Genomic DNA, 13608 nt, shown 5'->3' on the forward strand with positions numbered 1-13608 from the left:
ATTGCAAACTGTAGAATTCTTCAGGGAAGGCTGACTTACTCAATCCCACAGCCAACCGAGTGGATGCTGGCTCCTAGCGTCCCTTTGGGACAGGGTAGAACTGCCCCTGTGGGTCTCCAAGTCTGTACTCCTGATGGGACTGGAAAGTCTCCCGTGGGGCCGAGGCTGGTAGCTTTGAACTGGTGACCTTGCCGTTCGCCACCGCACCACCGGATTGTTCTTCCAGGAAAGGCGAGAGAGATACAAACACAGGCTTCAGAAGTGGCTGGACCTGGGGGGAGGCGATGTGGGAAACAGGTGCCTCCCATTAAGATGATTTGGGGTTTGGTAGCCAGACTTCAAAACTCACCGTGGTACGCACACATCCGGGCCGAGGGGAAATCCGGGCAAGGCAGGTGACACAGGGCAGACGGAGAGACAGCCTGGGGGGAGAATGGCAGTATCCTAGCCTTTCATGTCCCCCCAAATGCCTTCCTTTGGGACCCAGTAGGCCAGTTGTTCTCAACCTTCCTAATGCCTCGACCCTTTAATACAGTTCCTTATGTTGTGGTGACCCCCCAAACATAACATTATCTTCATTGCTACATCATCACTGTCATTTGGCTCCTGTTATGAATCAGGCGACTCCTGTGTAAAAAGGTCATTCAACCCCCAAAGGGGTCGCGACCCACAGGCTGAAAACTGCTGCACTAGGTTCCAGCTCATGGCTTTGGGTCTCACGATGGTTTTGGGGGGAGGGGGAAGAAGGGGGTCTGTCTCATCGCCTGCAAAGCAGTGTTGGGCCCAGCCCTGTAGCCCTGACCCCCACCCCCAGCCGGAAGAGCCCCCTGGGAGAAGGCTACAGACCAGTGGCCTCAGCGTATTAACCCCAACCACATTCTGACCTCCTTTTTCACCCAGAACCGAGACACAGGCAGGCCTCAAAAAACTGTTCCCAGCAACCTCTGGGAGGCACCCTGCAGAAGCTCGCTGCTCCCCACATCTACAAGAACAGGGTCCAGCCTCCCCCAGCCCCAGACCACAGGCCTTTATGAAGGTTATCAGCCCCTCCCCCACCCTCTGTTGAGGGGCAATGCTGGGGGGCCCTGGAGAGACCCCGAGAGACTGGACTCCAGTCTAATGGAAGTCGAGCCTCCTTAGAAGCCGCGTGTGTGAAATGGGTCTAACTCCCCCAGGCCCCATGAGGACGGGAGGTGGGCTCTGTGAGCCACAGCCGTCCTTCCCACGCTCGCCCCCCTCCCGTCAGGTCACCACATCTGGACCATCATACACCCCGTGGGCCCCAGATCGGATAGAGGAGAGGGACTCACGTCTAATGTGAGTGCTGAAGGGACATCAAGCTGTGAGGGGCTGGGGCTTTGTGGGATGTAAAGGAGTCCGGAGGTGAGGTGGAGTACAAGGACTGGGGGCGGTGGGCATCTTCAGGCAAAGGCCGTGGCTTTTAATGGGGTAAATGATGTGAAAGGGCAAGGCAGGCTCTTTTTGTTTTGCTTTGTTTAGGGGGAGGTGAGGCAGGATCTTGGAAGACCCAGATTGTGAGGTTCAGGGGTGGCGAACAAGTGGGGAGACGAGGATACCAAGTGAGCTAGGGAGGGCCCCCAAGTCACACAGCAGCGTCAGGGCTCGAACCCGGACATCCGGCCTCCGGGCCCGGGCATTCCCGATAACCTCGCCTGCCCGGCACCCCTGCTCCAGCATCCCTCGCCCTCCCTGAACTACACGTCCCAGAATGCGCGCGCCTGCGCACTGCGCGCAGTGATGGAGCGCTGACGGGGGGCGCGGCGGCGGCGGCGAGGGCTCGGCGGGCCATTGGCTCCCGGCAGCGGCACGGGCAGCTGCGAGACCAGGAGGAGCGTGCGGGGGCCCGCGGGCCGGGCCGGGGCCGGGCTGCACTGGGGGTGTCCGGGGTGCCGCCATGGAGGACCAGAGGGTAGGATCCAGGCCGGGCGGGGCGGGGCCTGCGCGAGGGTGGACCAGGGAGGAGACCAGGTGATGCCGCAGCACCCCCCCCACCCCACTTTGCGGCCAAGGCCCCGCCCCCGCCCAGCTCCACCCGGACCAAATCCCGGACGCAGACTCCCCCCGCACCCCACCCAAGGCCTCCTTAACATCTTGGCTGGGTTCCAGGCGCACCCCTTCCATACCCATACCCCGCCCACCCCCACCCTGCATCCCAGCCCCAGCTTTGACCCCATCCCCCATACCTTTCATCCGGGCCTCTGATCAGGTGTCCCCGGGAGGACGCCTCCCTGCCTCAGCCCCCGCACCCCTAACCCAGGGAAAGGGGCTCAGTGCCAGAGACCCTCGCTGGCCAGCCTTCCCTCCCAAGTTTCCCTTACCTGGACTCCTCTCTCTCCAATTCCCGTCTCCAGGACATGTGCCTTCTCCCGGCTAATCCCTTTGCCCAGGTCGCCCCTTTCCCCCAGGTAAATTCCAAGCCAGGATCCCTCCCTCCAAGCCTTTATCCCAAGCCAGCCCACTCCCCTAGGGTGTGTCTGCCCATGTAGCCCCTGGTGCCAGGTTAGCCCATTTCTCCGGAGGTCTTACTTTCCTCTGGGGTTTTCTTGCTCCGGGTGAGCCCCTTCCCCCCAGCTCAGACCTCTCCCTCCAAATCTAGGTACCTGCTTGATGCCTGTGCAGCCCCACTGAGTTGGCACAGGGCCAGGCCTGTGGGTCTAGTAGCTGTACCTTAACTGGTCCTCCAAGAAGCCCGCTCTGAGCATCCCTTTGCCCTTCTGTAAAGTAGATCTGATCCTGGTACCCATCTGTGAGGCACCGTGGCCCCCCTGGAGGGCAGAGCTGGGGCGGGAGCGTCTGGGTGGGGGAGCCAGGGGAGGCCGAGGGGGACATGGGCGTGTGTGTGTCTGTTTCTCTCCTGGGGAGACAGGAAGCTCTGCAGAAGATCATCACCACGCTGGCTGTGAAGAATGAAGAAATCCAGAATTTCATTTACTCTCTCAAGCAGATGCTGCTGAATGTGGAGGTGAGGAAGGGGAAGGCAGGGTCCCAGCCAGGGAGTGAGGGAGGGGAGAGGGTGCAGAGCATCCACCTCGGGCTTCCCATCTGGACGAGGAGGGGGTTAGTCCCATGCCTGCCACCCTGACCTCCACTCCCACCCGCCCCGGTCTGTCGTGCAGGCGAACTCGGTCAAGGTGCAGGAGGACCTGGAGGCCGAGTTCCAGTCCCTCTTCGTCCCCCTGGAGGAACTGAAAGAGGGCATGCTGATGAAGATCAAGCAGGACCGAGCCAGCCGGACCTATGAGCTGCAGGTGAGGGCAGGTGGGGAGGGCGGGCTGCCCAGAGCCCAGCTGGCCTTCTGTGTCCCTCCAAGCCTGCTCCTTTTGCCATGCCTGCCCTCAGAGGTGCCCCTGGGTCCCTCCCGTGCCCAGAGCCTGAGCCCAGGTGTTGGTCTCCCCTGTCCTTTCCCTGCCCGCTCCCCCGGCTGTCTTAGCGACCTAGCCACTGCGGTCAACAGAAGCACCCACGATGAGAGGCTCTAATGGATGGAAATGGATTTTCCCCCTGTTTAGGAGGCGCTTGTTAGGTCCGTGGGTGGTGGGCGCCATCCAGCCAGTTCCAACTCATAGTGACCTCCTGTGGCCCAGTAGAGTGACCCCAGGGGGTATCGTAGGTGCTCACCTTTATGGGAGCGAATCACCGCATCTGGATAGGTTCCAACTGTTGCCAAGGAGCCTGCTGCTTTAACCTCTGCACCACTAGAGCCCTGTAGGAGCTGGAGTCCATTCTAGCTCACCTTGTGGTTCGGTTCCCACTTCGAAGGACCGAGCACAGCAGAAGGAAACACCGCCCGGTCCAGTGCCAACCTCACAGTTGGTTGTTTGAGGCCATGGTTACAGCCACTGTGCCCATCCATCTCCTAGAGGGTCTTCCCCTCTCCCCCTGCCCCTCTACCAAGCCCGATGCCCTGTCCCTCCTGATCACATGTCTGTGTACTTGGGACAAAGCGCCACCACCCTCGCTTCTAAGGAGCACTCTGGCTGTGTATCTTCCGAGACGGGGTTGTTTGGGCTTCTGGCCGTTGGTCCACGGCGGACTCTGTCTTGCTTGCCAGTCCCGTGATTACCAAAACTCTTTGCCGTGGAGCCAGTGCCGCCTCAGAGTGACCCTGTAGGGCAGGGTAGAACTGCCCCTGTGAGTGTCCAAGACTGCAATTCTTTCTGGGAGTAGAAAGCCCCATCTTACTCCCTCGGCCAGGCTGGTGGTTTCAAACCATGGACCTTGCAGTTAGCAGCCCAACAAGTGACCACTACACAACCAGGATCCCCAGGATTAGATGCCTAGATTCCAAAGTCAAGGGACTGGCTCTAGGGCAGTGGTTCTCAACTTTCCTAATGCCGTGACCCTTTAATACAGTTCCTCATGTGTGGTGACCCCCAGCCATAAAATTATTTTCATTGCTACTTCATAACTGTAATTTTGCTATTGTTATGAATTGTGTAACTCCTGTGAAAGGGTTGTTTGACTCCCAAGGGATCATGACCCACAGGTTGAGAACCGCTGCTGTAGGGCAAAGCTTGCTCTCTGCACTGGTGGAGGGCTGTGAGGGAGGAGGGGTTCCCTGGTCCTGATTCTTGGCCATGTGGCATCTCTCCCCCCATCTCTGCTGGCTTCTCTGTATCTGATCTCCTGAATGTCCCAGGAGAGATTGACTCAAAACAAACCCCAGCTAATACTGTCTCATTAGCATAACAAAAAAGTCCTAGTCCCCAGGGGCCTTATAACCTCAGGTTTATCATGACTGAAGGCAAGTAATTTGGCGGACACAATTGCCTCTGTAACACTGGCCATGGCCCCTTATCCCCACTTCCACCTGCGATCCCTCTTAATCCCTTCTCATCAGACCCCTCCTTTCCCTGTGGCTTGATCATTTCCCTTCCTTATAGCCCCCTCCCACTGGTCCTCAGAACTGATGGTATCACTCCTGCTCCTGTGGGCCTCAGGCTCCAAACTGAGCCTCTCTGGCAACATCCTCACACCCCCCATTTCATCCCCGGAGATTATAGAAGGTGTGGGCTCAGGTGTGGCCAGGTCCTGTGGGTTTTTAAGGCAAGGGGTCCTCCAGGGGATTCTGGGGGGCTGGCAGGAGTGAGGCCTGGTGTGCTAGGGAGCTAGGGACTCCAGCCTTTCTCCCCCACCTTGAGTTAGAGACCAGGTGGCCTGGGTGAGGCAGGAGGGGACATGGTGAGGCCTCATGATCCATCCAGAGTGTGGGGCCGAGAAGTCTTGCTATAGCAGTGATGGGGCTGCTTTGAATCTTCCCTTTGAGTTCGGAGAGTGCTACCCCAGTGCCCCCCTCTGCTTGGTCACCCTCTCCTCCCCAAAGACCCCCTGGGATTCATCCCAATCCAGCAACTGGGGGGGGGGGACTGACTCTCAGCCCTGCCTCTGGGACACCCCACCCTTCACTCCAAGGGCAGTGTCCCAGGTGGTCAGATTCTACAGTCTTCTGGCCATCATCCCCTGTCCTGAAAGTGATGAGGTGTTCTGGGGGGCTGGGTGCCCCAGGTGAGCATACTGATGTGTGCCACCCTATAACCTGTAGAATCAGCTGGCTGCCTGCACCCGGGCCCTGGAGAGCTCCGAGGAGCTTCTGGAAACGGCCAACCAGACGCTGCAGGCTGCTGACAGGGAGGACTTCCCCCAGGTGGGCACCTCAGACACACACGAGGGGGGTGGGGTGGGGGTGGGAGGGGTGCCACCTGATACCGGACGCCCTGTTAAACCTGAAGCTCAAATAACAAAAATCACTGCTTAGGTATAAATATGGTCTGTGCAAGATTGACTACCACCAGAAACCTCAAACTCGCTGCCATGGGGGTGATTCTGCCTCATAGCGACCCTACAGAACAGAGTAGAGCTCGGGGTACAGCCTGAGTCCCCCAGCTGTGAATCGTTACAGGAGCAGAAAGCTCTTTAGATTGCGTCCAAGTACGTGCAGAATGTCGTGGGAGATATACTTAACCCTAAAATGAATTCCTTCTCTGCAATGGAAAATGATTTGATTTCTTTCTCAGACATTCACACTTCACCACAAAAAAAGTTATTTTAGATTAGAGTTTAAGGATAGTCCGGTGGTATTTAGGCTACGTATGTACCAAACAAGCCAGAAACGAGCCGGCAGCTAATTCTGATTCATAGCAACCAAGGAAGGAGGCAGAGTAGAACTGCCCCTGTGGGTTTCTGAGACTCTAAATACAGGAGTAAGAAAGCCCCATCTTTCTCCCACGGAGCGGCTGGTGGTTTCAAACTGCTGACTTTGTGATTACCAGCCCAATTCGTAACCCACTGCACCCCCCGTGCTGTTGTGCACGCAGACGGCCTCCTCTCTCTCCTGCCTGAGCAGCCACTGATCACAGGACCCACCTTTTGGCTGCAGCCTCACACTTTCATCGCTCGTCACTGGGATACAATGGCCCTAAAAGATGCTTCCCTGGGTATTTGAAATTCCATTTAGCAACAAGCCGGTTTTAGTGTAACCATGGGCCAGGCAATGTGTGTTCCATGGATTCCCCCAATGGGACAGGAGACAGACGCACTGAAAAAATGATTTGTTGTGTATCTGCTATTCAAATGTAGCCACACATCATTTTTAGCGTCTGTATCTACTATGGGGTGTCCTGTATAAGTATGTCCTAAAGACAGCTTGGGGTATACTTATGCTAAATGGTGAACAATTTTAAATGTCTCTCCGAAATTCAAAATTCCTTTTAAAAAGCCATTCTCCACACATACACTTGAATGGTGGGATCGTATTAAGATGTGTGTAGTCTTCACCACAGTCGATGGCAGCATGGAGTAATTAATCTTTAGCCCGAGTATATCCCATGCCCTGGTGGTGGTTAGGTGGTGTTGGTTGCTAACCCCAAGATCAGCAATTCCAAGCCACCAGCCGCTACGTGATCTCCCGATACTTAGGCAACAGTAGCCCAAACCCATGCAGTATTAAGTATCTCCTCAATATTGCCCCGACCATATTTTATATTGTAAATATGCTCGGTGTTTCTCTGAAAGATAAGTTGAACTGGGCCGCCTGTGTTGGATCCGCTGAATTTGGCCACCATAGGTCAGGGCCAAGGGGCAGGAGGTGGGTGGGGGTCTGTCTCTGACGGCCTCAAACTCTGGAGCCAGTGTGGAGGGGGCAGAAGCAACAGGGTTCCTGCCCTAGGCCTGCGAGCCAGGGACGCAGTCTTCCCATCTGTCCAGTGGGCCCAGTGGCTTTCTGCTTCTATAGAAACGAGTCTGAGTTTTGCTCTGTCCCTCCCTCCAGGCTGCCAAGCAAATCAAAGATGGGTAAGATGCTGGGATTGCCCCCACCCTGCCCTGCCCCTGGGGTGTAGAGGGTCCCGCTGCACCCACAGACTGCTCTGTCCGGAGCACCCAGAGGCCTCCCAGCGGGCTCCCCTCCCCTCCCCTCCCCTGCAGTGTGACGATGGCTCCTGCCTTCCGGCTGTCCCTGAAAGCCAAGGTCAGTGACAATATGAGTCACCTCATGGTGGACTTTGCGCAGGAGCGGCGCATGCTACAGGCGCTCAAGTTCCTTCCGGGTGAGTGTGGGAGTGGGTGAGGGGGGTACGGGGTGCCCACAAGGGCTGGGGTCTGCCATATGGCCCGGGGGAACAAGGGAGGGCTTGTGATAGAGTACGATAGGCCCCTCCCAAGGTTGAAGCAGAAGGCCACGCCCCTGAGTGTAGACCCTGAAAGGCCACGCCCCAAGGGGTGGATCCTGCAAATGCCACGCCCCCAAGGATGGACCCTGGAAAGGCCACGCCCAAGGGTGGTTCCAGAGAAGGCCCCACTCCTGGGTTGAGTCAAGAATACCCCATCCTCCCCAAGGGTGGAGCCTGAGGGGCCCCATTTTTTCTGGGTGGAGTCTAAGAGGGCCCCGTCTCTGGGTGGAGCCTGAGGCCACCTGCCTCCAGGGCGGATCCTATGGTAGTGCCCTAAGAAATCCCCTCCCCCAATGATGGAATACCTTGAAGGCCATGCCCCCAACTAGCAGAGAATTCTCCAGTTTTGTCCTGCGATGGCGGAATTCTGAGAAAGTTTACTCCCTGGTTGGTGGAACGTGAGACACCTGCCGCTCCTTACGGGAAAACGTTGGAGAGACCCTGCCCCTTCCTCTGTCCCCTGGCCAGCCCCGCCCCTGCCCTCCTTCAAAGGGAGTCAGCCCCCAAAAGCAGACCCTCAAGGAAGCCCGCCCTGAGTCCCAGACCCCTGACCCTTCCCTCCTCTGTCCTGGGCAGTGCCCAGCGCGCCCGTGATCGACCTGGCTGAGTCCCTCGTGGCGGACAACTGTGTGACGCTGACATGGCGCATGCCGGAGGAAGACAGCAAGATTGACCACTACGTGTTGGAGTACCGGCGGACCAACTTCGAGGGCCCGCCCCGCCTCAAGGAGGACCAGCCCTGGATGGTGGTCGAGGGCATCCGGCAGACAGAGTACACCCTGACAGGTGGGAGAAGCCCTTGCAGCCCTGGCACATGCGTGTGCGCCCATGCTGCGTGCCCCATTAGTCACGGGGCCTGTGAGAGCCCCCCCACCCCCCAAAGCTCATGGAGTGTGAGGTCTCAGGATGTAATCATGCCGAAAACGAAAATGATATTGATGACGTTTGACACCAAAACCAAACTCACCGCCATCGATGAGTGGATCCCAACCCACAGCGACCTTGCAGGACAGGGTTGAACTACCCCTGTGAGTTTCGGAAACTGTGACTCTTGATGGGAGCAGACAGCCTCATCTTTTCTCCCGCAGAGGGCTGGTGGGTTTGAACCGCCGACTTTTTGGTTAGCCAGCTAAAGCATAACCCGCTATGCCACCAGAAAAAAACATCCCCATCTTGTGTGTACCATTGTTCTGGGGGGTGATTCTGAGTATTTAGAAATCCCCTTAGCAGTTTTAAGAAATTCAGAAGTCTGGGGACCCCACCTCCCTGGTGGGGGTTAAGTCCGGATGCAGTGAAACTTTGGGGTCCCCCAGTGTGTTTAAAACTCCATGCTGAGTCAGAGGAAACCCGCTGGGGCGGGGAGCTAGCTGACGAGAAAACGACCACTGTTCACCAGCTGGCTCAGACGCTGTAATCAGCTTACTCAGGAGCTGTAATTAGCATACATGGTTAATAATGAGCATGCTAATTGCAGGAGAGGAAGCTCATCCAGGCGGCAGCCAAAGGACCCGGGAAGCTATTGGTGGGCTCTTGGCGTGGGAACCAAAACACACCCGCCCCGTTTCTCCAGAATCCCAGAAACCTCCCTACCTTGGTGGGGAGTGTATCATTTTCATCCAAGATCATTTGAAATTCCCAGGAAGTGACAAAAAATGGACAGGGGAGGTCGAACCCCAGGGGGATGTGTAGTGCTTACAGGAGCCTGTGCGGATGGTGCCTGCACTTGGCTGCTAACCAGAAAGTGGGAGGGGCAAGCCCGCCCCAAGGTGGCTCAGGAGAAAGGCCTGGCAATCCAGTCCCACTCAGCCTCCTGAAAAACCCTGACCCACACGGGATGGCCGAGACTCTCTCTTCTTGCTTCTCAGGTCTCAAGTTCGACATGAAGTACCTGAACTTCCGAGTGAAGGCCTGCAACAAGGCTGTCTCCGGCGAGTTCTCAGAGCCTGTAACCCTGGAGACCCCAGGTGACTGCCCCCCCCCCAGCCTGCTCCAACACCATCACCCTCCCTCTCTGGGTCCCAGACGGTCGGTGTGTCATAAGAAGCCTAGAACTGGGCTTGAGGCCCTTCTTGTTTTGCTACTAGGAAGCTCGGAGCTCAACCCAAGGGACCTTTTCTAACTGAATCCCTGGTCCAACTCTGCTTTTGAGGTTGATCCATTACATTACACCTGGATGGGGTTTATAGTCACACACACACACTTCTAAAAATGTTCTTTATAAAGTTGAGTAATTGGTGGGGTGCCAGTAGTGAACACTCAGTAACTCCTTTGGAAGTTCTGCTGCAGTCTAGCCTCGCCTCTTCATGCTGTTGCCCAGCCGCTTTCCTGGGATTTAAACCCAGTGGAGTCTCAGGGTAGCACCAAAACTAAACCAAACTCCCTGCTGTCGAGTGGATGCAGACTCACAGCCACCCTGTAGGACAGGGTAGGACTGCCCCTTTAGGTTTCTGAGACTCTAACTCTGTACGGGAGTAGAAAGCCCCACCTTTCTCCTGAAGAGCGGCTGGTGGTTTTGAACTGCTGGTCTTGCGATTAGCAACCTAATGCTTAACCACTAGGCCACCATGGCCCCTCCGTTGGTTCGAAAAGAATTCCAAACCTGGGAGACAGTTAGCCCTTCTCCCTCTTCCTCCCCCCGCCCACCTCCCTTTTCTCTCTGTCTGGCTCTCTCGCTCTCTGAGCCTTGGTCTGTTTGTCTCACTGTCCCTGTCTTTTTGTCTCTCCCTGTCCCTCCGTCCCTGTCTTTATCTGTCTTGGTCTGTCTTGTCTGTGTCTCTCTGGGTCCCCCACCCCCCATCTCTGTGACTCCCATGTCTGCCCGGCCCCAGCGTTCATGTTCCGCCTGGATGCGTCCACATCCCACCAGAACCTGCGGGTGGATGAACTCTCCGTGGAGTGGGACGCCATGGGCGGGAAGGTGCAGGACATCAAGGCTCGTGAGAAAGACAGCAAGGGACGGACAGCGTCTCCGGTCAACTCCCCAGCCAGGTAGCCCACCCCCACCTTTCCCTGCTCCCAACACCAAGCTAGACATGGAGACACTCAGTCCACTCTGACCAGAGCTGGGGTGGGAGAACTCAGTAAATGAATGACAGTGCGGACACTTTGAACTGGGTTCTGAAGGTTGAATAGGGGTTCTCCAAGTGTCCCAGTGCATACACATGTTCTGACATTCTGGACCCAGTATGTGAAAAGAGCCAAATTATTTTCAGGGACTAACCAAACCTCCACAGTGGTTAGGGTGGATCTGGAAAGCCCCTGTATTGATGAGGTGAGGGCTGAGCTGAACTTCTGCCACCCCCCACTCCCCACCCCTGCTTCCACAGAGGCACTCCATCCCCCAAGAGGATGCCCTCAGGTCGTGGGGGCCGAGACCGCTTCACAGCCGAGTCCTACACAGTACTGGGTAAGGAAGGGGGGTGGGGAGTTGGTGACAGTAGGGGTGGGGACAGGCTAAAGGGGGAACCAAGGCAGCCATCCACAAAACTGTCCTGGGAGATCCTGGTGCTGGGGTGATGGGGAGGTGGGGGCAGTCAGAGTCTGGGGAGTTAGCCTGTGGAGCACCTGGGACTTGAGGAGTAGCCGGCTCTGTGGGGGAGCTGACACATCAGGTTGGGGCAGGGGCTTAAGTTAAGCAAGTGCAAGAGCCCCTAGGGAGCAGCTGGTGCCTGAGGAGAAGCCAGTCAATGGCTGGAACTGGAGGTGGTGGTGGTAGCAGCACTGCAGAGGTCAGGAGTGAGCAGAGGAACTAGGGTTTGTGGGACTTGCTACCGCTCAGCTGGGGAGAGAGGTGAAGACAGGGTATATCTAGGGCAGTGGTTCTCAACCTTCCTAATGCTGTGACCCTTTAATACCTTTCCCCATGTGGTGGTGACCCTCCCACCACCATAAAATTATTTTCATTGCTACTTCATCACTGTACTTTTGTTATGAATTGAGCGACCCCTGTGAAAGGGTCGTTTGACCACACCCCCCCAAAGGGGTCACGACCCATAGATTGAGAACTGCTGATCTAGGGGCTGAGGTTGGGGGTCGCTGGAGCCTGCAATGGAATGGGGGTCGCAGTGGGAGCTAAGATCGGATTTTCTGGGGGAGCTCCTGGAATGGGGGGCAAGGTGGGGTGTAGGGAAGAGGCAAGGGCACAATGGGACAGTGTGAAGTGGCGGTGGTAAGAGGGATATAGCTAATCCTTAGCAGAGAGCGTGGACAAGCTGTCACTTTGGTAGTGGCTGAGACAGAGGGGGTCATCTTGTGTCCGGGTGGCTGAGCTATCTATAGAGAGGAGCTGTGGTCTGAGTGGGGCCACAGTGTGGGCCACACTGGACTGAATAGCTGAGATGGCCAGAATCCGGATTTGGGGGTGGGGTAGGGAAAGGTCTAGGGAGCACATGGCCTCAGGGAGCATCTGGAGTGTGGAGAGGCTCCGGAGCTACAACCCAAGTTCAGGGGAGGCTGAGAGAGGAGCCAAGTTCTGTCGCGTAGCTTGGCTCGGGAGTAGCAGGGGGAAGCCGGGCAGGGGAAACTGGCCTGCACCAGGGACTGCAGGCAGACACATACCTGGACTGGGGCAGGGACAGGAGGAAGGAGCCACAGCAGTGGCTGTAGTGGAGCCGGTGGGGGTTAGGGAGCTCCTGCAGGAAGGTAGGACCTGCACCTGTGAGGGTAACAAGTCAGCCAGGAGCTGGGGCAGATGGGGAGGAATTTGAGGGTGTCTGAAAGGCCAGAGGGTGTCTGCGAGGAGCCTCTGGGCATGAGGCAGCCCAGTGGCACAGTGGTTTGAATTGGCAAGGTCAGCAGTTCGAAACCACCAGCCACTCTGCGGGAGGAAGATGGGGCTTTCTACTCCTGTAAAGAATTACAGTCTCAGAAACTCCCAGGGGCCGGTACTGCCCTGCCCTATAGGGTCCACATGGACTCTTGGCAGTGAGTGTTCAGAAAGGTGAGCTGGGGTGGGGGCTGCGGGCCTGGAGGGAGGAGGCCCTGGGCATGTGTACCCAGCTTCCACTGCCCGCCACAGGGGACACGTTGATTGACAGCGGCGAGCATTACTGGGAGGTGCGCTATGAACCAGACAGCAAGGCATTCGGCGTGGGCGTGGCCTACCGCAGCCTGGGCCGCTTCGAGCAGCTGGGCAAGACGGCTGCGTCCTGGTGCCTGCACGTCAACAACTGGCTGCAGGTGACCTTCACGGCTAAGCACGCCAACAAAGCCAAGACGCTGGACGCCCCCGTGCCCGACTGCCTGGGTGTGCACTGCGACTTTCACCAAGGTGACCCTGCGCCCCCAGGGAGCCCCAGCCAGCACCTATCTGTGGACCCACGTCCTCTCCCCTAGTGCCTCCCCTTCCTGCCCTCACGTCTGAGAGGCCCCCCGCCATTCTACCCTGTACCCTAGGCCTCCTGTCCTTCTACAACGCCCGGACCAAACAGCTGCTTCATACCTTTAAGGCCAAGTTCACACAGCCTGTGTTACCTGCTTTTACGGTAAGGCCCCGCCCACAGCCCAGGGACAGAAGCGGGTGGCGCCAGGAGCTGTGGTGCTAATCTCCCTCCTCCTTGCCCTCACCCCGCCCGCCCCGCAGGTGTGGTGTGGCAGCTTCCAGGTGACGTCCGGCCTGCAGGTGCCCAGCTCGGTGCGCTGCCTGCAGAAGCGGGGCAGTGCCACCAGCAGCTCCAACACCAGCCTGACTTAGACCGCGGCCCCGCCCCTGCCGGGGTGGCCTTCCTCACACTTGCTGCTTGGAGCCTTAACTCCTGATTTGGGGGCCCCACCAGGGAGCAGGCACCCCCACCTTGCCTCCCAATAAAGGTCAAACACTGGCTCCGCTGTGGGGCTGGTTTCTTGGGGCTGGGCGGCGCTCCACCACGGGGCCTGCCACAGGCTTTTTTTCTACAGGGTTTTGCTGAGCATAACATTAGGA

The 13608-nt window shown here is 57.4% G+C and overlaps 1 protein-coding gene across 1 annotated transcript; it reads left to right on the top strand.

Annotated features, from left to right (window-relative positions):
- Positions 1–1814: 1814 nt before the first annotated feature.
- FSD1 (fibronectin type III and SPRY domain containing 1) lies at positions 1815–13501 on the top strand. Its single transcript, XM_075535589.1, has 13 exons — positions 1815–1930; positions 2888–2983; positions 3138–3269; positions 5564–5665; positions 7289–7311; positions 7444–7565; positions 8265–8474; positions 9554–9652; positions 10517–10676; positions 11015–11094; positions 12706–12957; positions 13083–13171; positions 13270–13501. The coding sequence occupies exons 1-13, from the start codon at positions 1916–1918 to the stop codon at positions 13378–13380; spliced, it is 1491 nt and encodes a 496-aa protein (XP_075391704.1). The 5' UTR covers positions 1815–1915; the 3' UTR covers positions 13381–13501.
- Positions 13502–13608: the final 107 nt, after the last annotated feature.

Source organism: Tenrec ecaudatus, chromosome 1 (genome assembly GCF_050624435.1).
Source record: "Tenrec ecaudatus isolate mTenEca1 chromosome 1, mTenEca1.hap1, whole genome shotgun sequence".
Lineage (NCBI taxonomy): Eukaryota > Metazoa > Chordata > Mammalia > Afrosoricida > Tenrecidae > Tenrec > Tenrec ecaudatus.

What these genes read in the sequence shown, in the direction of transcription:
- FSD1 (XM_075535589.1), top strand. An exon ending in GCCAAGCAAATCAAAGATGG is followed by an intron (nt 7,312 to 7,443) that starts GTAAGATGCTGG and finishes CCTCCCCTGCAG; the next exon opens with TGTGACGATGGCTCCTGCCT. An exon ending in TGTAACCCTGGAGACCCCAG is followed by an intron (nt 9,653 to 10,516) that starts GTGACTGCCCCC and finishes GCCCGGCCCCAG; the next exon opens with CGTTCATGTTCCGCCTGGAT.